Source organism: Fistularia commersonii, chromosome 30 (genome assembly GCF_037954325.1).
Source record: "Fistularia commersonii isolate RoL2024-O1a breed Wild chromosome 30, RoL_Fcom_v1.0, whole genome shotgun sequence".
Classification (NCBI taxonomy): Eukaryota; Metazoa; Chordata; class Actinopteri; order Syngnathiformes; family Fistulariidae; genus Fistularia; species Fistularia commersonii.
The window spans coordinates 12,188,315-12,210,963 of NC_141313.1; the positions used below are offsets into that span (position 1 = coordinate 12,188,315).

General features: G+C 44.5%; 1 protein-coding gene across 1 annotated transcript; it reads left to right on the top strand.

Annotated features, from left to right (window-relative positions):
• The first annotated feature begins 3,167 nt into the window (after nucleotides 1-3,167).
• On the top strand, nucleotides 3,168-6,354 carry arl4ab (ADP-ribosylation factor-like 4ab). The gene is made up of 2 exons (XM_086177870.1): nucleotides 3,168-3,295; nucleotides 3,937-6,354. The coding sequence occupies exon 2, from the start codon at nucleotides 3,987-3,989 to the stop codon at nucleotides 4,584-4,586; it is 600 nt and encodes a 199-aa protein (XP_086033996.1). The 5' UTR covers nucleotides 3,168-3,295; nucleotides 3,937-3,986; the 3' UTR covers nucleotides 4,587-6,354.
• Nucleotides 6,355-22,649: the final 16,295 nt, after the last annotated feature.

Genomic DNA, 22,649 nt, shown 5'->3' on the forward strand with positions numbered 1-22,649 from the left:
AGGATTTTTTTTTTTTTTAGTTAAATGCAATTCAAGAATTTTCCGTTAGGGGCGCACTATTTTGGTCAGAGTAGCCGACTATTTGCATCACTGAGACGGACCAATCAGCAGACGTTATCAATGTACCACCTGCTGCTTGTTATGACGTTTTTTCTACCCTGGTCTCTACCTCCACCAAAATGTCGTTATCAAAATAGAGAAAAGTAGTTAAAGAGTGTAGAATTTTCAAGGAAAATTGATTTCGTCCTATCATTTACGGAGACGCACGGGAAACCTTTGTGCTTGGCGTGTTTACAACAAGTTTCGGTATTTAAGGAATATAATATACGGCGCCACTACGAGACTCATCAGAGCGAAAAAATATGACAGCTTGTAAAGACAACTGAGAAAAGATAAGATCGATGAATTGCTGGCGGGTCTGAGGAAACAGCGGTCCACTTTCACCCATAGCCGAGAAATCAGTGAAGCAGCGGTAAAAGCCAGCTACCAAATTGCTAGCGAAAATGTGCAATTTAACGTTAGTCACCACAACGAGTATGTTGGAATTCTGCTGTTCATGCAACTCCATACATTTTCAGTATGTATTGAATGTGTATGCAGGTTTCATGTATGAAGTTTACACATTTACAGGACAGGTGAATACTCTCATCCTTACACATTTAATAGCATCCTTTTTAGTTTGGAGGGTGTAGGCAGGGATTCAATTTAGATTTTATATGCACATGTGTAAATGATTTAAAAATCCCTTTCTTTATAAGTCTCATTTAATCTTAAAGTGCATTATTATATTTTTCAATACCAATTACTTGTATAAGTTTAGTGCCTTTGTACGATCAGTGGGATCACATGATTGCAATGCATACATATGAGTGATAGAAGTAAATTGCACTTTTGTCTAAGGAAATATGAGGTGTTTCATGAAATGTTTTGTTAAAGGATTGTTCATTAAATTCCAAGATTTTCCTAATGTCCTTGTACTTCTTTACACCAAAACAGAGGAAAGACATGATATTTTGGTTACTTATTGCTAAGTATGCTATTATTTTAATGGTCGGGCCCACTTGACATCTACCTAGGCCGTATGTGGCCCGCGATGAGAAATGAGTTTGACACCCCTGCCTTAAGGAAATGGATGATAGTTTACCAGAGGCCCTGGGTGGACTGAGGTGAGGAGACATGGCAAAAAAAAACCCTGGAGAATGATTGCTCTAGAACTCATGACTTTTGAGATTTTTCTTTGCAGAGGCATGGCGTGGCGCCGCGGTTCTTCCAAGATCCGAGATCCAACCCGATCATCCGGGCACTGCAGCGTCCTCACCTGCATGACTGTAAATACATACATATATATGTATCAGTGGTGTTCAGTGAGGGGCTGAATCACAAGCACCCCCTGCCATGAGGCAGGAGAACTATGTGTCTCATTTAGTGCTGTGTGGCAGCCGTTTTATGATCGCTCAGCACAAGAAACTATAAACACACATACAGTTGCTAACAAAAAACACTTAGCAAAAGCGTTTAGACATTTTAATAGCAACATACAGAGAGACAGCAATACGGTCTTAGTGCAAAGCATGCCAGCAGTCAGCCATCATTGTGTAATCGATGTCAGTATTTGATCAGTAAATGAAAATCCAGTAATTTTGAATAAAAAACAATCTAAAACCGATGAAGTTGAAAAAAATCACTGATGTATGTAACCATTTCATTCTTTTTTGCATTTTACATTTTTTTCTTTCCAGATTGGCAAGTAGGGCACAGCCTCTCCAGCCCCCCCTGACTGCATGTCACTGGTACAGACATACAACAATTCACTTGCTCATTAAAACCTGGACCATCTAGGTTCTCCACTGAACCTCCCTCATGTTTTTGGACTTAAGGGTGACGAACCCCACGCAGACACGGGGAGAGTACACTTCAATAACACCAACTTTGGGAGATGTCAGCATCTGTCACTTATTTACATTGCAGTGCACAATAGCTACCACGGGGGGCATAGTTTGACGATGATAACTGATGTAGGAAATGTGATGTTTTGAATCTTGGACATCAAATCCCCATTTGTACAGAATTATAGTTGGTGTCAGAGGAAACAAGAACTTTGACTCACAGTGAAGGGATTTTCACATTCTTGAAAATAAATGTTCATAAAACATCGGGGAAGCTCTCGTCTCTTCATCACATGCAAGCAGAAGACCTTCTCTCCTGCAGAAAGCAGCTTTCTGCTGTTTCATGTCACCTCCTCGATGTGGTGTTGTTTGAATTTTGAGAATGATGATGGAGAATTAGCATTAAGAATGGGAAAAAAAACAGCGGTCTTTGGATCTGATGTTTGATAGGTTGATGACACCTCAGGAGTTGCGTGGGAGAGAACGGCTGTCATAAGGGTCCCATCACCTTTGACCACAGCTGGAAATGAAAGAGCAGACAAACAACTGCAACAGCAACTGTAGCGATCAGAAAATGTAGTGGGGGGGGATCGAGCAAAGATGCGAAAAAACAATGGCAGGGAGCAGCAATAGGAGGAAATGGAGAACAACTCAGTAATAAACACTGAGCGTCCAAAGACCCCCAAGGAGATGAGGCATCATTTTCCTGCAAAGTGACTGGTTATATGTTTGCAGATGTGTGCAGTATGTTTCATATGGGCAATGTGTATTATGTGTATGCTGCTAAACACCTTAATTTCCCTCGGTATCGATAAAGTATCACTACGCTATTCTACTCATCGCTCTCTCCAGCCTGAGTGCAGGATACGCACGAACGTGTACAGGACAAGGGACATGGGGCTACAGAAAGGGGCGTTCATCTGCATTTATTGTAACTTGATAAGAAATTTGAATTGCATTGGTTGCATAAAACTTGCTCCGTCCATCATCCTCAAAGAGTCTTAGAAGGTGAGACTGAAAAGAACAGAGAAAAAAAGAGGAGCGACACTTATTTTGAAAATCCCAACCGTAACGTGATCTAAAGTTCATGAGAGACGGAACGGAGGACGAACACTTCCCTCGTCGTCCCCATGGGAAAAGAGGAGGTAAAAATTTGAGGTTGTTTTTTTTTTCCGAGCCGCACTTGTTTTGAAAATCTCAACCGGAAGTGCCCCCTTCCCTCCCTCCTCCCCCTCAGCCGACTGGTACTGGGGAGAGTCCGCCTTCACAGGCGGCAGTCGGAGGTGAAAGGCGGGGCAGACGCATCGTAGACCCTGTCGCGGGAGCACACATCAGACCCTCCTCTTCGTCCTCCTCCGCCTCCTCTTCCTCCTTCCCCGCTCCTAGATGGACTAACGCCGCCGGGAAAGGTGAGTTGTGCGGCGGTTTCGTCGCTGCTAGCTACCCCGGTCCGAGTCAACCTGTTAGCCGTCACCGAAATGTTTGTCAGGTTAGCTTGATGCTCCGTCGCTCCCGGAAAACTATGATTATTTCCACTATTTTATGTAAGAAAATGAATAATTATAAACACGAGTTTATCGATGGGAGAGTTTGGGATGGAGGGGTTGATGGTTCAATTCCGGTTGCCGAGACACCTGTGGTGTGGGTCTCGGAGTGGACTGGGGTGCCCGCTCCCGCTTCCAGGGGCGCCTCAAGCGGGGCGGCTGCGCTCCGTCCCTCGCGGGGCTCGGCTCTCCACCTGCAGGCGATGCATGACACTTTCCTCTCTGCTATCCACCTGAAAATCCTCACCCGTCGCCTCCTTATTCAACTCCCTGAATAGAAATTTGCGTATCAAACCGCCGCAGCGCTGCATGTGTGAATGGGACTGCAATCCGCCCTGCCGCCCCCCTTCCCCGGGGAGGGGAGGCGGGGGAGGTCGGGGGTTACCCCAGGGATGGAGGAGATGTTTCACACTTCTAGGTTTTGTTTTTTTGTGAGTCAATGTTGTCTCAAGGAGTGTTTTGGCTCAATATGCAAACCCTGTGACACCAACCCTTCCCCCCTGCAGGTTCCTGCAGCCTGCCGAATCTCTGGAAAGGCCTTCTCCCGAATTCAGATATGGGGAACGGACTGTCAGATCCGGTCTTCCCCGGCCTGCCTTCCTTCCAGGCGCTCCACATTGTGATCCTGGGGCTGGACTGTGCCGGGAAGACCACCGTGCTGTACCGGCTGCGCTTCAACGAATTTGTGAACACTGTCCCGACAAAGGGCTTCAACACGGAGAAGATCAAGTTGTCGCTTGGAGAACGGCGGCACAATGCGTCCTTCCACTTCTGGGACGTGGGTGGCCAGGAGAAGCTGCGGCCGCTGTGGCGCTCCTACACACGCTGCGCAGATGGCATCGTGTTCGTGGTGGACTCGGTGGATCTGGAGCGCATCGAGGAGGCCAAGACGGAGCTGCACAAGATCACGCGGCTGGTGGAGAACCAGGGCGTGCCAGTCCTGGTGGTCGCCAACAAGCAAGACTTGAGGAACTCGCTGAGCCTGGCCGAGATGGAGAGCATGCTGGCCCTGGGAGAGCTGGGCACGGCTACACCCTGGCACCTACAGCCAGCCTGCGCCATCATTGGTGAGGGGCTGCAGGAGGGACTGGAGAAGCTGCACACCATGATCCTCAAGAGACGGAAAACCCTCCGGCAGCAGAAGAGAAAGAGATGATGCGCCAGACTTTCGGCTGCTGTGCAAACTGAACATGGATCTAAAGCTGCAGCAGGACTGACATGAGCTGGATCTGAAGCCGGGAGAGAATGGACGGGAGCTGCGTGACGGAGTCCAGACGTCCTCAAGCACATTTGAAGTCTTATCGGCGGAGTTTGAACCCCGGACCCCCTTGTCAGATCATCCAAAGGTGGACCTGATCAACCGATTGATTTTTTTTTTTTTTTTTTTTTCTTTGCTCTTCATACATTATGTGACAACAAATATGGCCACACCGCAGGAGGTGCAGCCGCTGAGGTTTACGCCGAACTCTTAAAAACTGGATTCTCTCTTTTTTTTTTTTTTTGTTTAAAAAATGTGGTCAATCAAATCAACCTGCCTTTCTGTTTTAATCTACCAAAGTTTGCGTGCCGTCTTTGGCTGGAAGCAGTCGACTCAGTAAACAGGCAGAGTCAAGGGTCAGAGTGCTTTGGTGCGTTGTCAGCAGGACTACAAAAATGGAGTCTGTTTTGACTACAATCGGAATTTGCCTCTGACTCTGTGTTTTCAATTTTGCACAGCGTTCTAAAAATCAGTCTCACAGGTTTTTTCTTAGGCAGAAAACACTTACAAATGTGTCCAATGCAATTATGGCAAATATAATTTGCACATCCAGCTTTCACACGGAAGCACCTGTGTGGAATGAGTGTTTCCCTGAGCGCCGTCTGCTCCACTGTGTGAGGCATTCCCGCTGCTGTTGCGTTAGCTCCTGTTCCCCTTTAATCCTCAAAATGCCCGGAGAGGTAGATCAACTCTTTGCACACGACAATTATATCCTCGGATGTAACCAAGGCTGATTTGTTATCTGATTACACATCACGTGTACTCTGTTACTGCCCAACCCTCTGTACATATTCAGGATATTGTTGTGTTTTTCCCTTTCGATCAAAGAGGGTTCTCTTGGAAGGACCCGCACAAACAGCTCATATGGAACACCATCTCTGCAAAATTAACCCCGCAGTTCATAATTATTGTTTACCCTGTTAAATAATCAGTTTAAAGGAGGATGCCAGGCTTTACAACTGATCACCAGTTGCAGTGAGTTTCGCCAAAGTTTGAACTGAGGCAGAAACAGATGATTTATAAGATTTACAGGATTTATTACGATGCATTGACAAGGAGGCTGAATTCATTTTAAAGCCAATTTTTTTCCAGATTTGAAGAAATGATTAAAACATGCGTTTGGTGTTGCTTTGTCTCAGGATGTCAGCTATGAACCCATGGAGAGAAACTTTTGCTTTAGCTTTAGCTCCATTCTTTGTGTTTCCGAACGGAGGAGTCTCCGTTTTGTATTGACCTTTCCAGTTGCTTTGGTTATTCCATCTCCCCGTGAGCGTGGAGGCCGTGTCCTCCTCACTCACACTAAGCTGATCGGCATTCCGCAGCGTAAAGCTTTAGAACGAAGAGGAGTCAAGTCTTGTGATTTCCTCCCTGCTGTTGCGGGAATGTGGGTTCATTGGGTTCAACGACCCCCTTGACCCCCCCAACAATGCTAACACATCCATCTGAATGCACTTTAACTGTCCTTTTCCTGACCTTCCACAAGGAGCTTTTTTAATATTCTAGGAACAGGAAGCTGAGAACAAGATGTAGCTTCAAAAAGAAGCAGTATTATCTGAGTGTAAACACAGAAAGGGTGAATATTGTCGTCTCTTTCGCTCCGCCGGGACGATCTGTTTGCGTGTTTCATCCACGATGTTCTCTTCAAATAAAGCATAGAAAAATAAAACAGACACCGGTTATCTTTATTACGAAAACCCAAAGCAGGTCCAGGAGGACACGGTGGCTGAGAAGAAGCACCGGGGACATGAGGCTCACCATTTCGGTTTTAACATTTTTAATTATTTTATTGAGACAGTAATGATCAGAGCTCTTTTCACTTGTCATTTGTGTTCCCCATCCCGTTCCCCGCTGTCTGGTGGAACTCAAATGTTTCTAACTTTGCAAGAAGTACTGACTCTTCGCCTCTTCTGAGCCTTTATCTCAGCAACCCACTTGACTCCGGGAGAGCACCATCCACCGATGTTTTCGGTTTCTGGTAGGAGAACGTTGGTCATCCCTCCAGTGTTTTCCGGGCTTCAGATATTCTCCTCAGGTCAAATGCTCTGTGCCGTCTTTAGATGGGTCCTGGAGGTCGGCCCAGTCCGCTGGCCAAAGTGTATGCTCAGCGGGCCAGAGCCCGACAGACAAGTGGTGTGTCAGCCGAGGAGGGTGTGAGTGCCGGGCTCGGCAGTGAGGACAGGATGTGCTGATAAGGGGGGGACGAGCCACTCCCTGCCACGGTTTCCTGAGAAGAGTCTGGCTGTCTGCCACTGCGACCCCCCCACCACACCCTGCACATACAAAACACACACTCAGCAAAGGGTTGATGGCTGCCCTTTTCTCAGAGTCTCGTTTCAAAGCAAAATCTTTTTTTTTCTTTCATCACGATGTTTCAGACGTGTTTGCTTACAATTACGAACATGTTAATTAGTGTGTGTGTGTGTGTGTGTGTGTGTGTGTGTGTGTGTGTGTGTGTGTGTGTGTGTGTGTGTGTGTGTGTGTGTGTGTGTGTGTGTGTGTGTGTGTGTGTGTGTGTGTGTGTGTGTGTGTGAGAGAGAGAGAGAGAGAGAGAGAGCGAGAAAGAAATGTGAATCTCGGACGTAACGACCTGTCCTGTTTGGTGTTTGTCTTACTTTAATTTTTAAATGTACAATTAATTGTACAATTAATTAGTTAATTATTTTATCAATTTATGATGTATCATTAAATCAATATATTAATTCTTTTTATTCATTGGTTAGTTAACTTTCTTTTTCTGTATGAAGTCCTTGATCAATAGAGCTGCTCTTCTTCCAGGTCTGAACAATACACATGACTGATGTGTACACAGACACACACACACTCAGCAAAGGGTTGATGGCTGCCTCTGAGTCTCATTCCAAATCAAACTATCTTCATATGCGATTTATAATCAAGATGTTTCAGACATGTTTGCTCATTATTACAAATCTGTTAATTGACGTGCGTGTGTGTGTGTGTATGTGTGTGTGTGTGTGTGTGTGTGTGTGTGTGTGTGTGTGTGTGTGTGTGTGTGTGTGTGTGTGTGTGTGTGTGTGTGAGTGAGAAAAATGAAGTCTAATGTGTGTGTGTGCTGTTGTTTGTCTTCTTTGCTTCCACTTTTACATTTTTACAAATTAACGCTTTTATTAGTTTATTCATTTGTAATGGATTTTATCATTTATTGATTCATTAGTTAGTTAATTTACTTTTCTGTTGTAAAGTCCTCGATAGATAGATAGATAGATAGATAGATAGATAAAGCTGCTCTTCTTCAAAGTCTGAGCAATCCATATGACTTATGCACACACACAAACACACACACACACAAACACTCAGCAAAGGGTTGATGGCTGTCCTTTCTTTCGAGTCTCGTTCCAAATCAAACTCTCTTTAGACGTGCTTCATAATCAGGATGTTTCAGACGTGTTTTCTGACGATTACAATCGATTACAAATTTCTTTGGCCCTTAAATAGGGCCAAAGAAATTTGTGACAATTTGGTGTAACTGCCTATCCTGTTTGTTGCTTGTTTGTTTTACTTTCATTTTTACATTTTTACAATGTAATTTCTTAATTAGTCTATTCATTTATGATTTTATTTAGTTATTAACTTAATTTGTTTAGTTTGTTGTTAACTCTTCAATAGATAGATAAAGCTGCTCTTCTTTATAGTCTGAACAATCCACATGACTGGTGTGTATACACACACACACGCACACACAGCCCCCTGCTTGTATCGACCATCCCGCCGGTTGCATTCGACCTCGACAGGCACTCTCCTGCTTTGGCTGAGTAAGGAGCGTCCAAAAACAATTCCAGCCGCATCAAAGCCGCGCCTGTGTGCACTCGCATGTGTGTGTGCGTTTGTGTGCGTGTGTGTGATGCTGCCAAAGTTATTACGCAACTTGGCTAGTGTTGCATGCAGATGCTGTGACTCCGCTGCTGGATACTGATCCCAAAAACCTTACATAATCTCTGCTGAGGAGGAACCACCTGATTGGTGGCTTTCCAGCATCTGAGCTGGTTTTCTCCAATGTCTGCTCCCAATCAGGGAACGTTGTCCCCCGTCTTTGGGTGTTTTCTCCCCGCCTGTCATCTGAAGCACCAAAAACAGAGGTGGAGTTTTTCTCAAAGAACAGAAGAACAACAGGAAGACTTTCTTCGTGGAGCCTCCATGATCTGTTCTTCTCTGCATGGGGTTCCTTGGGGGTGATGTGAATGTTTGTATGTTGTTAGATGCGAGTGGCCGGTCCAGGGCCAGGTGTTTCTCCTGCAGTCCGTCAGAAGGCCCACGTCTCCTCGGGTTGGGTGGATGGAATCTCTGCCAGGAGAACAATGGATGTCTGGATGGGAGGGTTTGTTTTCTTTTGGAAGGAGGAAGAGGGGTCTGAGGAGCCACCTCCAGTTCCACAGCTTTTAATCCATAGTGCCACATTAATCAAACTGAGGACTTAGACTGAGAGACCTTCAGGGCATTTGGAGAAATCATGGTTTCCCTTCGTGGACCTTCATGAAGTTATGTGTTCAGATCCAAAGCGAGGTCAACGTTCGAGGAACATTTATCTACCTGCTGTCGGCTGTCTCTCTGATGTTCCTCCAACCAGAAGGTTGGTGCTTCCATTCCTGGCTTGTCCTGCTGGAGCTGAAGTCCCAGCTCATCTCAGCTACCATCAGTGCTTGCGTGCTTCGTGTGTGCGTGTGTGTGCGTGTGTGTGTGTGTGTGTGTGTGTGTGTGTGTGTGTGTGTGTGTGTGTGTGTGTGTGTGTGCGCGCAGTCTTATCTAACCACCGTGTTGGGGTTACATTTCTTGTTCCACATGTTCCGCAGCGTCAGGCCTCCTGCTCCTCGCACAGGATGGAGGGGGGCCTGGTCCAGATCCCAGAGCTCCGCCACCCAGTTGTAAAGTGAAGGACGTCCAGAGTCCAGCTTCTTGTATTTTCTGGAGTTGAGTCAAGAGAAATGTTGTTTATCTGTAATGTCGAGTTTCTGTTCATTGCAGTTTGACTTTATCCATCCAGAAACCTCACCTTTTTCTTCTCCCTCAGTTTACAGGCTGGAATGTTAAGGAGTGGCAGCTTACAAATAGCAGGAAATAATTATAATGATAATCATTATTACTCTTTTCCTTTGTGCTTTTCCCTTCAGGGGTCTCCACAGCGAATTCACGTTCTCCATCTAGCCCTATTCTCTGTATCTTCCTCTCTCACACCAACTAACTTCATATCCTCTCTCACTACGTCCATAAATCTTTTCTTTGGTCTTCCTCTAGACTTCCAATTCCAGCATCCATCTGCCAGCGTCCATCTGCCAATGTATTCACTATCCCTCCTCTGTACATGACCCAACCATCACAGTCTATGTCCAGAACATCTAACATGTACTGTCCCTCTGATGGACTATTTACGGATCCTATTCATCCTGGTCACTTCCAAAGAGAACCTCAACATGTTCATCCCGTGACCTCCAGCTCTGCCTCCTGTCTTTTGTTCATCATCACTGTTTGCAGACCATACAGCATGGCTGGTCTCATCATGGCTGATAGTCTTCTATCTCATTGCAAGAAGTGTGATGGTGCCCATATTTAAGATTAAGGGGGATGTGCATAATTGCGGTAACTATAGAGGGATAAAGTTGATGATCCATACAATGAAGTTGTGGAGTAGTGGCAACTAGACTGAGAGCAGAAGTCAGCATTTGTGAACAGCAGTATGGCTTCATGCCTAGAAAGAGTACTACAGATGCAGTATTTGCATTGAGAATGCTAATAGAGAAGTACAGAAAAGGCCAAAGGGAGCTGCATTGCATTTCTGCAGTCCTACAAAAAGCATATGACAGGGTGCCAAGAGAGGAGCTCTGGTATTCTATGAGTAAGTAGCAGAGAAGTGTGTTAGACTGGTGCAGGAGGGAACAGTGTATAGAGTTAGGTTAGTTGTAGCAAGACAGAATATATGTGTGATTTCAGGTACTTGGGATCAACAGTCCAAAGCAGCAGAGTGTTTAAAAGAGCTGAAGACATCGGTTCAAGCAGGTTGGAATGGGAGGAGAAAAGTGGTAGGGGTACAATGCAATAGAAGACTATCAGCTAGTATGTAAGGAAAGGTGTACAAGACAGTGATGAGACCAGCAATGCTTTATGTCCCAGAAACTGTTACCATTACCAAAAGACAGGAGGTCGCAGAGATGAAGATTGATGAAGGTTCTCTTTGGGAGTGACCAGGAGGGATAGGATCAGGAATGAATCGATCAGAGAGACAGGACGTAGATGTTTTGGAAAGAAGGACAGAGAAGCCAGACTGAGATGGTTCAGTCATGTACAGAGGAGGGATAGAGAATATATTGGTAGACGGATGCTGGAATTGAAGATGCCAGGCAGGAGGTCTTGAGGGAGACCAAAGAGAAGATTTATGGACATAGTGAAACAGGATATGAAGGTAGTTGGTGTGAGAGAAGAGGATATAGAGAATAGGGTTAGATGGAGAAGGTTGATTCGCTGTGGCGACCCTACTCTAACCCTGAAGGGAAAAGTTGAAAGAAGTCTCCTATCTCATAGCACCACCCCTGGCACTTTTCACCACCCATTCCAATCTGCTTGAACCCATTTCTTCACCTCTTTTCTACACTCTCCTACGCTGTCAACTGTTGACCCTACATATTTGAAACCTTCCAACTTCTTGATGTCCAGTCCCTGTAGCCTCACATATGTTCTGTCTAATAACCAGAAATATAATTAAATCACAAAATAAGACTTTCTTCATTCGTGAAGGGAAGCCTTTTCAAAGAGACAAAACAAAACCCATGAGACCAAACACTGCAAGTCCCAAACATAAACAACATGTTTTATTAGAAGTTTATTTCTTGATAATTTTCTGACGAGAAAATCTGTATGGAGCCCATCCTAGCCAGATCCATCCTGGAGATACATGACACCTTGGTCCAGGATGAGAAGCTCAAAGGTGCTCTGAGATCTCACTCTGTCGGTGGCCATCTTGGTTTTGAAACACATTTGTTTATCTTTGAGCAACAGCTTCCAGCTTCAGTGACGCAACCTGGGGGAACAAAGTGAAAGCGCGTTATCAGTTCATGAGAACACCCCGATATGGAGCTCAAGCCCGGACCTCCTGCTTCCTATCTCCAAACCTTCTGAAGCAGGAGGTCCACCGGGGTTTGGACCCTACAGGCATCATGGTGGGGTTTGGGCTCCAAGAGACTGGTGACCCCAGAAAGAGGTGGATGCTCATAAATTACTTGTGCTACACACACACACACACACACACACACACACACACGTTAAAAAGGAAATGCTCCAAGGCATGTGGTGGTTCCATTTCCTTGTTTTGTCTGTGACTTAATTGAAAGGTATTACGTGTTTGTGTGTGTGTGTGTGTGTGTGTGTGTGTGTGTGTGAGTGTGTGTGTGTGTGTGTATCATCGCACTCATTAAGACTCATGCAGCATCGGTCCATAACCTTTGTTTTTGTATGAATTCATGCTAATCCCGTACAGATGGTGGTGGACTTTTCACATGTACCGCAGCCTTCAGCTGTGCTTTGGCGGGTTTTCCTTGCCCCTCTCCAAACACATTCCCATCCCCTGTCATGACGTGGCCAGAGCGACCTCCTGCCCCAGGACGGCCTTGGCCGCTCCCCAAAAGCAAAGGCCTGTGAATGAGAGGAAGGGGGCCGTCGCCGAAGCAGGAAACAAATCAGCCCGCAGGAAATGTGCTGCGTGTTATCCTTGCGCTTGTTTTGCGCGACCGTGAAGTTGTATTTATTTACACTCCAAACAAAGCGAATACTCCTAGAGGCCTCTGTATTTTTCTGCCTTGCGTAAGCAGGGAAAACGGCAATGATGGAGGAGTCTTTGCCACACCAAGGCCATTTCTCAGCGCTGTGATTCAGTGAATGTGCGGAATAAGGGAAGTCACAAATGATCGGCTGTCGTTTTTGTCTTATGAGGCTGCAACATAATCTACAGCGCTGTTTACTACACTTGCAAACGCATCTTCACAGTCTCCAGTCATTAGAAGAGGGCTTCTCAATTATTTTCTGTTAGAAGAAAAAAGCGTTTTACACCTTCCACTCTCCGCCGCAACTATAAATACTTTCATTTGTCTATAAAATTGTTCTATGTACACCTCTGCACAACTTAATAACATTGAAGAATAGAAAAAAACAAGAAATATAAATCAACATGCAACAAAAAATAACTTTATCTGTCATTCTAACTGTGTTGTCTTTTTATGCTTGTTGGTCTCAGCCCACTCGCATCCCCCCAATTTATTTTATACTTGACATTGCTTCTGTCACTCTGTTTATGTTGTGGTTTAGGTTTGGTTGTTTATATTTTCACCCTTACTCTGTTTTTTTTTCCCCATTCTTATCCTTGATGTTATTGCTATCATTGTTCTCTCTGCTGACCATTTATTTGGGGATGTTTTTTGCTATTTTCTAATTGTCTTCTAATCGTCTATTTATATTTATTGACACTTATAACTGTAAGCTGCTGTTACAAGATAAGATAAAATAAACTATTGATCCCCATAGGGGAAATTCTTTTATCTTATCTTATCTTATCTTATCTTATCTTATCTTATCTTATCTTATCTTATCTTATCTTATCTTAACTTATCTTATCTTATCAACATATAAGATAAGATAAACTTTATTGATCCCCATTAGGGAAATTCTTTCATCACAGCAGCATAACAGTCATAGTGTCAATAAATATGAATATAAATATAAATAGAGAGATAATTTGAACGGAATTAGAAGATAGCAAAAGACATCCACAAATAATAGACAGCAGAGAGAACAACAAGAGCAACATCAAAGATAAGAATAGACAACTTAATGGAAAAAAAAAAGATGGTAAGGGTGAAAAAATGACAAAATGACAAGATAAACAGAGTGACAATAGCAATGACAAAAGTAAACAAAAATAAGCAGAATACAAATGGGAAGAGACCAACAGGGATAAAATAAACAACAGAGTTGGGGCATGACACGTGTCATTTATTAACATAATAGTGCTTGCTGGTTTACTGAAGTAACTTTCACAAAGCGGTTTGATTCTTGGCAATATTTGGCATGTTTTTGATGAAATAACTCATTGTCAACTTAACAGAGGTGTAATGTCTTTAATTTATTTGGCTTCATGCTGTCCGCTGGCAACATTTATGGACACGGTAAACACAGCGGTCTATCCTCATCTCCCACCATAGTCACAGTGAAACCAGATGCCAGTTTCCCTCAGCATCTCTAAACCAGACATCATGGCTGCTCTCACCTCCACCTTTCTCTTTTCTCCACCTGTTCCAACCTCTCTGTTGCTCTAAGTGCTTCCAATCCTCCAGTTTATTCATCCCTCCTCTTTGCCTCCACCTGCTCCCACTACAGGTCACAGCATCATCTGCAAACATCATTTAGGACAATAGCAACTCTCCAATGCGTTTTTCCTGGAATGCTGACATGAAGCTGTCGGACATCTGAGCTCAGTAATAACTTCTGGAGAGGACCTCAATTTCTGCTCGTGGAAAGTTACTCAACCAAATCTGGAAGAACGGTTTGTGTATTTCTTTGCCAGCTGTGAGGTGTTTGGTTGTGACACAGCCCAGATCCAAGGCTGTCATAGAAGAAGCAGATGTTCGCTCTGAAACACATGAGTTAACCGATAACCATCGTCTCAGCGAGAGGGGGGGAAAATGATCGCTGTGGATTTTGGAGTAAGAAATTAGCTGGTCATTAGTTTTATGAAGGATTTAGTACAGAGGGTGTGATGCTGCGAGTACTTGATGTGATCCAGCAGGACGGCAGGGCTGCATGAAATACTGCCTGTTGCTGCAGGAGCAAGGGGAAAGTGATGAAAGCTGTTCTGGGCAGAAGCGGTGCGGCCCGGGCACAGCTTTCAAAAGAAGAGAGAATCTGAAATAAGAGATTCGGTAGTTTTGCCAAATAAAGTGAAAACACCTCTGAAGACGTTTAGAGATGGGCTGACTGATTTACGGCTTATATAATATTCCACATGTGGACCTGCAGAGGAATTGCGTCCCGGCAGAAGATGCACAGATGATGCTAATGCTAACACAGCAGCCGGGGAAGCAGAACGTGTACCCCAATGAAGTAACGAGTATACACCCTTGCTGGTTTGGAGTACAGTGGCCCCTTAAGATACCAATCACTTTATATACCCTCGCCATTTTGGACTATTTCCGTGTGGTACAAGAACTCCACTGCAGGTGTACACAAGGGACTTGAGGGTCATTGGGACGACAAGTGACACACCTCTCAGCTTCTCCTCAGATGTCTCCTCGAGTTTGGTAACTACTCAGGCACTGAAGCATACCTCCAAGAGGAGAACCTCCCTTCTACGTGGACATGCATTCTCAGAGAGCAGAAATCCTGCAGTGAAACCCTTTCAGACCTGCTTTGGTCTGAATGGGTGTCACTGCATCTGCAAATTTGTGGTAGCTAAACCCTAGATCTACAACCACTCTAGATATCGATGAGGTCATTTTTCTCCTGCTGCTGCTTGGGAAAACAAAGAGTGTGAGACGTCCAGGATGTGCTTCGAATTGTTTTGCTTGCTCCCATACTTCCTCTTCTGGTTTGGCAGCCGCACTTTCATGTTTCTCAGCCTTTATTTGTGTAGGAGATAAGAAGGTATGAATGCAGGTATCAGATTCAAAACCCTCAAATATAAGGAGGAAGGACTCGAACATCAGGTATTCATGGAGTTGGAGATCTTTCCTCCAAACTATCCAGAAATTTAATATAAAGAAACATAGACTGATCATGTGGTGATGATGGTGCCCTCCAGCTGCTGAACATCACTAGGAACCATCATTGGATTCAGGTTTGGTTGGCTCACACTCCTGATTCTTCTGCAAGAAGGTTTCCGGGGTCAAGTCTGGCTGGACTTTTATATTTTCCCAAGGTTCTTGGGTTTCACCCAAAAGACTAAATACAAATATTAAAATAGGAATAAAAGGAAAGTTGGAGGAGGTGGAGGTGACGAGCAGGAGAGCATGGAGGGTGGAGAGCATCCCTCATGGTAGATGTTCTGAAGATAAACGTCACACTGTGATGGTTTGGACATGGACAGAGGGGACATTGAGAAGATCTTGGTTGGAGGTCTAGATGAAGACCAGAGAGGAGGTTTATGGATGGAGAAGTTTATGGAAGAGAATATGAAGGTAGTCGGTGTGAAAGAAGTGGGTTAGATGGTGACAAGTGATTGGCTGTGGAGACCCTTGAAGGGAGCATCCCAATGGAGAAGAAGTGTGTGCCAACATGCATATGTGTGTGCGTGTGTGTGCGTGTGTGTGTGTGTGTGTGTGTGTGTGTGTGTGTGTGTGTGTATGTGTATGTGTATGTGTATGTGTATGTGTATGTGTGTGTGTGTGTGTGTGTGTGTGTGTGTTGCCATGTCAACCTCCTTCTCTGGTTTAGGTGAAGCACATTATTTGTTTTCAGCTGTTTCTCACCAAGAGTGAAAGGACCTCTATTTCACTTTGCCGCTGCCCCCCCCCCCCCCCACACACACACACACACTAAAGTAGATCAGCTCTGTATTGTGTTTCATGTGAGTTCATACGTTACACTTCATTCCCATTTCCTCTGACAGATCCTTCTGTTCAGCCCTTACAATGTGTGATTATTGTTGAATAATTGAAATGCAAACATGCCGGATCCCTGTTCAGCCTATCGCGGCTATCGCGTCCAGGTTCCCCCTGGACCAATTACAGGGCCTCATGTAGACGTTCACTCGCTCATTCACACCTCTGGACAATTCAGTATCTCCAAAGAACCTCCGGCATGTATTTGGATTGCAGGCGGAACCTGACGGTACCCCACACAGACACAGGAGAACATGGAAGAAGAGGAGGAACCCCACGGGAGTCCAACCAGGGACCTTCTGATTGTGAGGAAGCTCTGATCACGGCCCAAGGGTTGTAAACAATTCTGTCCAAACATGGACAAGCATCTTTGAGTTCATGAATGAATTGTCTACCATTAGTGTTTCCATAGGACATATTTTGTGCATTCTTGAAATGTACTTGATGATCCCGTGCTTGGGATATTGAAATAGCAGCCGCAGCAAGACATACAAGTCAGTGACAAGCTAGTTAAAAATACAAGTAAAAAAAAATAAAATAAAATTAATAAAATCAAAAAAATAAAATAAAAATAAAATAAAGTAAAATAAATAAATAATATGTAAAAAAAAAAAACTCTGACGGGCAAAGGAAGGTCAATCCCAGGATAGCTTGTTGTCCCGAGGAAGGGGCCGTCATCCCTCTAAGGTGTGGGGATGCAGATTTGTATCTGATCTTGGAATGCAGATCATCCAGAAGGTGATGTTCTGATATAGCAGGGTCACATCCATTAAAAAAATAAGTACTGCCGACCTCCAACTGCAGGACACATTTCCCAAGAAAGCAGCAGAAGCTCTGCGTGGCCTGGCATTGTCAACTGGTCCACGGCCATGTGGAGGACTTTCACCTCACCAATGGAAATTGGCTCCTGAGGCCCCACTGAGGCATCCAGCCAGCAGCTCCTAGCCTCGAGAGAAGACCTGACAGAGGAGGTAAAAATCTTTCCTCCATGTTCCTGGATTGAGGAAGTGGAACCTTGGTAAGGGTTAGCTGCAGGTGGACCTCTTCTTGCCGCTAGGATTGGAGAAGAAGTGACAGACAGTCATCAGAAAAGTATTTTGCCAAAAAGACGCTTGGTCTTTGCGCAGCGAAGACAGATTTCCCGATTTGTTCAGGGATCCATCCAGATATCTGAGCTGCTCAACGTTATCGAGAGCTTTGGATGATCCCGCACCAAAACTCATCTTTATCCAGTTATCCCCGTCTGAAGGACATGTGGTATTCTCGCATACTTCAGACATCAAATATTTTGATGTGAGCTGAAACCTCTCTGAGAGAGTAAAAGAAGGTCAAGGCCCGGGAGTGTCTGAAGACAGTGTGTCTCAGGGGGTTTGCAGGTGTGCAGTACATATGGAATGCAAAGAGGGATAATGTAACCCAGATCACATCAGGAGAGCGAGTGCTCCTCCCGCCACTGTCGAGCAGCACTTTATCACCAACTTCTTCACAACTTTATTTTTAAACCAGGTCCAATCCGCAAACGACTGTAGGATAAAAATTGAAATCCCTGTGACCTGGATTGCCCTGAAGATGAGGTCCTTCCAAGGTCCTTCCAAGGTCAAGGGCAGTCTGATGGTTAAAATCAAAGCAGAATGCTGAAGGGGCTGAGATTTGCTGGTCAAAAGCTAGTCTCCTTGACTTGTCAGCAATGACATTGTCTCCCATGGAGAGCCACTGGACAATGAAATTGACTATCCATACAGGTGCACTGTTCGGAGGTCAGCGCTGTACCTCCCCAGAAGGCTGAGATCCTTCAACATCTACAAAAGCTTGTGCAGATGCTCTATGAAACCACTGTGGAGCACCATCTGGATCTCTGCGGCTGAGCATGCTCCTGTGAATCATTGGACAATCCACCACCCAGTACCACCTCCAGGAGGAGGAGTGACTCGGTCCTACTCTGCCAGTGGACCGAGGAGATCCTTCTTCCCCAATGTCATGCCACTCTTCATCTTCACATGGGGGATTAAATGTTAACGTTAACCCTCCACGAGGTTCTGCGTTGTCACACCTGGCCCTCTGAAAGCCCTGCACCTTCCACCATCGGTGGCCGTCTAGCCTTGCTCTGTTCCAGCAGTGTTCACTGCAGGCCCATCCTCAATTTCATTACTGACAAGATTATTTGTGGATGTTTGTGGAACAGCCAATCTTCCCACCCGATAGGAGTCCTTCCTGAGCTCCTGGTAACATTCGGGCAGAGAAAAGAAAGCCTACCAACACAAAGTGAAAAGAAAATCCTCTTCACAGATACCTCCCCCATGGGAAAATCTTTGTTTCATATGTTAAGTACACAAACCGCCATGAGGTCATAGAATAGAATAGAATAGAATAGAATAGAATAGAATAGAATAGAATAGAATAGAATAGAATAGAACTTTATTAACCCTGAAGCAAATTCTTTTGCCAGACGGCTCCAACATTACTTGAAATATGTTAGTGACTTAATTACTATCAGGTTTCCTTCTTACAGAAAGGGGAGGAGTTATAAAGTTTGAAGGCCACTGGTAAGAAAGACCTTCTGTAGATTGAGCAGCTTCTTCAGCATCCTCCTCTCAGACACCTCCATGAACGAATCCAATTCAACTCCTAGGCTGGAACCAGCCTTCCTGATGAGCTTATTTAATCTGTTAGCGCCAGCACACTTCCGCGTAGACGCTGGACACCACCGTGTGATAAAACATCTGCAGCACGGCTCTGCAGACGTTCAAAGACCTAAGAAAGAACAGGCAGCCTTTCTTGTATATGCCATCTGTATTTTCAGTCCAGTCTAGTTTATTGTCTATATGGACACCCAGGTACTTGTAATCACAGATTTAAATATCAGTATAAAATCTTTTTCTTTTCCTTCGGGCTTTTCCCATCAGGGGTCTCCATAGTGAATTCACCATCTCCATCTAACATCTATTCCATGTATCCTCCACTCTTACACCAACTAACTTCATATCCTCTCTCACTGCATACATAAATCTTGTCTTTGGTCTTCCTCTTGACCTCCACTTCCAGCATCCATCTACCAATATATTCTCTAGCCTCCTCCATACATGACCCAACCATCTCAGTCTATGTCCAGAACATCTAACATGTGCTGTCTCTCTGATGGACTAATGGTGGATCTTATTCATCCTGGTCACTCCCAAAGATAACCTTAATATCTTCATCTCTTTGACCTCCAGGTCTGCCTCCTAGAGCATACAGAATGACTAGTCTCACCACTGTCTCCTCCACTTTTCCCTTCACTCTGGCTGATAGTCCTCTATCGCATAGTACCCCAGACAAGTTTACAAAGTAAGTATAATACCAGACTTTTCCATAGAACTTTACCATTTCAATAACAGTACAATAAAAGAAGGTGAAAGAGCAAGTGAGACTTGATTGGCGATGATCCAGAATCCAACACCAGCTCTTGGCTCAAATAAGCAGTGGCTGAAGAGGCTGAACTCTTACAGCGAGCTGTCCAGGAAAGTGTTTTATTAGGAGACATGGCATGTGAGAATGATACTCCAAATTAAAAAAAAAACAAAGTAGTGTTTAAATACTTCAATTCAGTAAAGTCATGTATGGATTTTCGAAGAACAAGACTGTATATTTTTACAGTCATGTATGGATTTTCGAAGAACCTCAATACGGCACGACACCTGCGGGATCTTTTTTCACAAGTTCTTTTAATGATTGATGGCAGTGGAACGTCTTGTAACAAGAGACGTTGCTAACAGAGAATTAGCAAACGGGAGAGTGTGAGGCTAGTTTCTATTGGCCCTGATTGCTCCTGATAAGGTTATCATGAATGTGATCTGGTGATTTGCAGCCAGTGTGTGCAGTGAGCATGAACATAAGAAAATATTCACACCCAAACAGGTAAGATGCTGTTTTTTTTTCTTTGCTAGAATGATAGCTCCGTGGATTATTGGCTCAGTAACGGTAACCTGACAGGTTAGAAGTCGCTGCTGAGTGCATCAGCTACTCTTGGGCTTTTTATGGTGCACTGTCACCAGATCTGCAATGTTTGTGTCAAGAGTACCTATTTATTAGCGGCTGTTTGAGATTGTGTTGAATGACCCTTGAGTTTGTCTCTGCATTCATCCATCTTCCTGTGCATTGTTTTGTTTAAACCTGGGCTACTTTATATCCACATCTACTGACAGTATGGTAATTTCCTGGTTAAGTCTGTGGTTTTATTCATTTCTTTACTGTTTCTAAGTTTGGTCTCTGCCTTTAAAACCTGAAGGTGATTGGAAAGTTTCTCAGTTTTAATCAGAGAGTCTCTGACTGGAAATACAAACTCCAGACTGAAGTGTGTAAACACTGATGCAGAGCAGGAAATAATTTCTATCTACCTGTGTTATCATCTGACCAATAGGAAGAAGGTCTTGGCCGTTCTGTTATTGAAACGCCCCTGGTGGCAATTAAAAGGTAAATAAGTCAAAGGGCTCACTCTCCATGTCTTCTCCGTGAAATCAATGCCATGTTCTCTGTGGGTGCTCAAAAATCTTAAGATCTGTGATAGAAATTGAGTGAAAATGAGTGTTGCCAGAAAGCTCCAGGTGACCAGTTTGTGGCAGGATGTTTTTAAATGTTTAAAGTCTGTCTTAAACCCTCCCAGGTCATGGGTAACTTTGAAGAATAGAATTTCTTCAAATGAAGACTGGCGGTTGGTGTCTGTCAACCCAGTCTCCTCCCCTATGGGCCAATGGGGCAGCAGCTCCATCCCCTTGTGTACAGAACCTTGCTGTCCATCATATCAGTCTGACAGACAGCCCTCTAGGCTCAGAGTCCTCCACACCTCCACTGTGGCCAAGCTGAGGTACTCTGATAAGAAAGCACTCACTTTGTCCGGGAGTGATTGCGCAGACCTCAAAGTGGAGGTGGTGTTTGCTCAAAGGAGGCTGAGGGAATGCTAAAGGGATCAAAATCCCTGATCATTAGCTTCCTTGTTGAGAACCACTTGCAATGCACCTCGTAGGGGCTCTGCTCCCGACCTTTTAAGCTCGCACCATCCTGGAGAAAGGTCACTGGGATTCAACTGAGCCTCACTTCGGTGTGCTCCACATGAACCGGGTACTTCAAGCACCGTCCAGATTTGGAGGCAAAAGTCATACAAAGTTTACAAGATGCCCCTTGGGAACTCCTATGGCTTGCATATGGAAATGTCTACACATGTAGTTTCAGTTATGCGTGGTCCACTTCTGCATTTCGAAACTCCATCTATGAAGCTCTGCCCACCAGCACTGCTCACTTCCTGTTGCTCATTTTAGATCAGAGCTATTAGCTTCACTCATTTCGTTGAAAAACATCAGCTCCTCCTCTGCATTGAGAGAAACTACTTTTGGTCCATGGCATTGACGGTGAGCCTACTGCAGCCTGTGTCAAAAGTATTGGCGTTGTTGTCATCTCTCCATGTTTTTTCACGAGCCTTATGAACTCAATCATCCCCTTGATGCACTTCAAAGATGAGAAATGTAACATCCGAACCAGTTTCTGCAATACTTTGAGTTAAGAAATCTCGGTGGGTTTTCAAAGGTCCCATTCACGTATCACCTTTCTCCCCTCTACCACTTTTTAATAAAAATCAACAATGGAAAGCATGGACATGCATCCTAAAATTATTATGTATGCAGTCATTTGGTAGACACTTATATTCAAATGAACTTATATTTGAGATGCCGGAGATTGAACCCAGAACCTCATAAAGGCAAAGCATGCACTTTACCGCTGAGCTACACATTCACGGTATCCACGTTGTCATGACGATGAAAGAGCGCAAAACAACTATCACTGTTTTTGCAAATTGCTAAAATCCCTTATTTTAGAGGCTTTGATAATTTAACAGTCTTTCTCCACTAAATCACATGATACTTTGCAAGAATTTAAAAATGCATGCACAACTGCTCAGAAAGCTTGTCTGACTATTTGCAGGAGGCTCTTTAAAAATGACATTTACCAAGCTGAGATGTTTGGCCAGCCCTGCGTGTGCGTGACAGTGAGATCTCGGCTGTCCGGCTTCATTTAAAGATTCTGGACCTGAGGGGTTTTTGTTGATTATCTGTTCTGCGTTTGGTTCGGACTAAATTTAAGGAGGCTTTGGACAGATTTGCCGCAGGACAAAATTGTCCTGAGATTTGTCCCCCCCGTGTGGAGGCTCAGTTGTGTTTGTGCAGCTCTAGGACGCTTCCTGTCCCCTACACTTTCTCACCTGAGGTAAAATATGCAGACAGCGTAGATAAACCACCCAGGGGCCCTTTTCCATCCACTGAAGCTTTTCCCTATGGCCGATGAAAAGCGCCCCCTTTTCAAGAATCTGCTGAAAGGCTGAGGGAAACCGGATGCGGCCCAT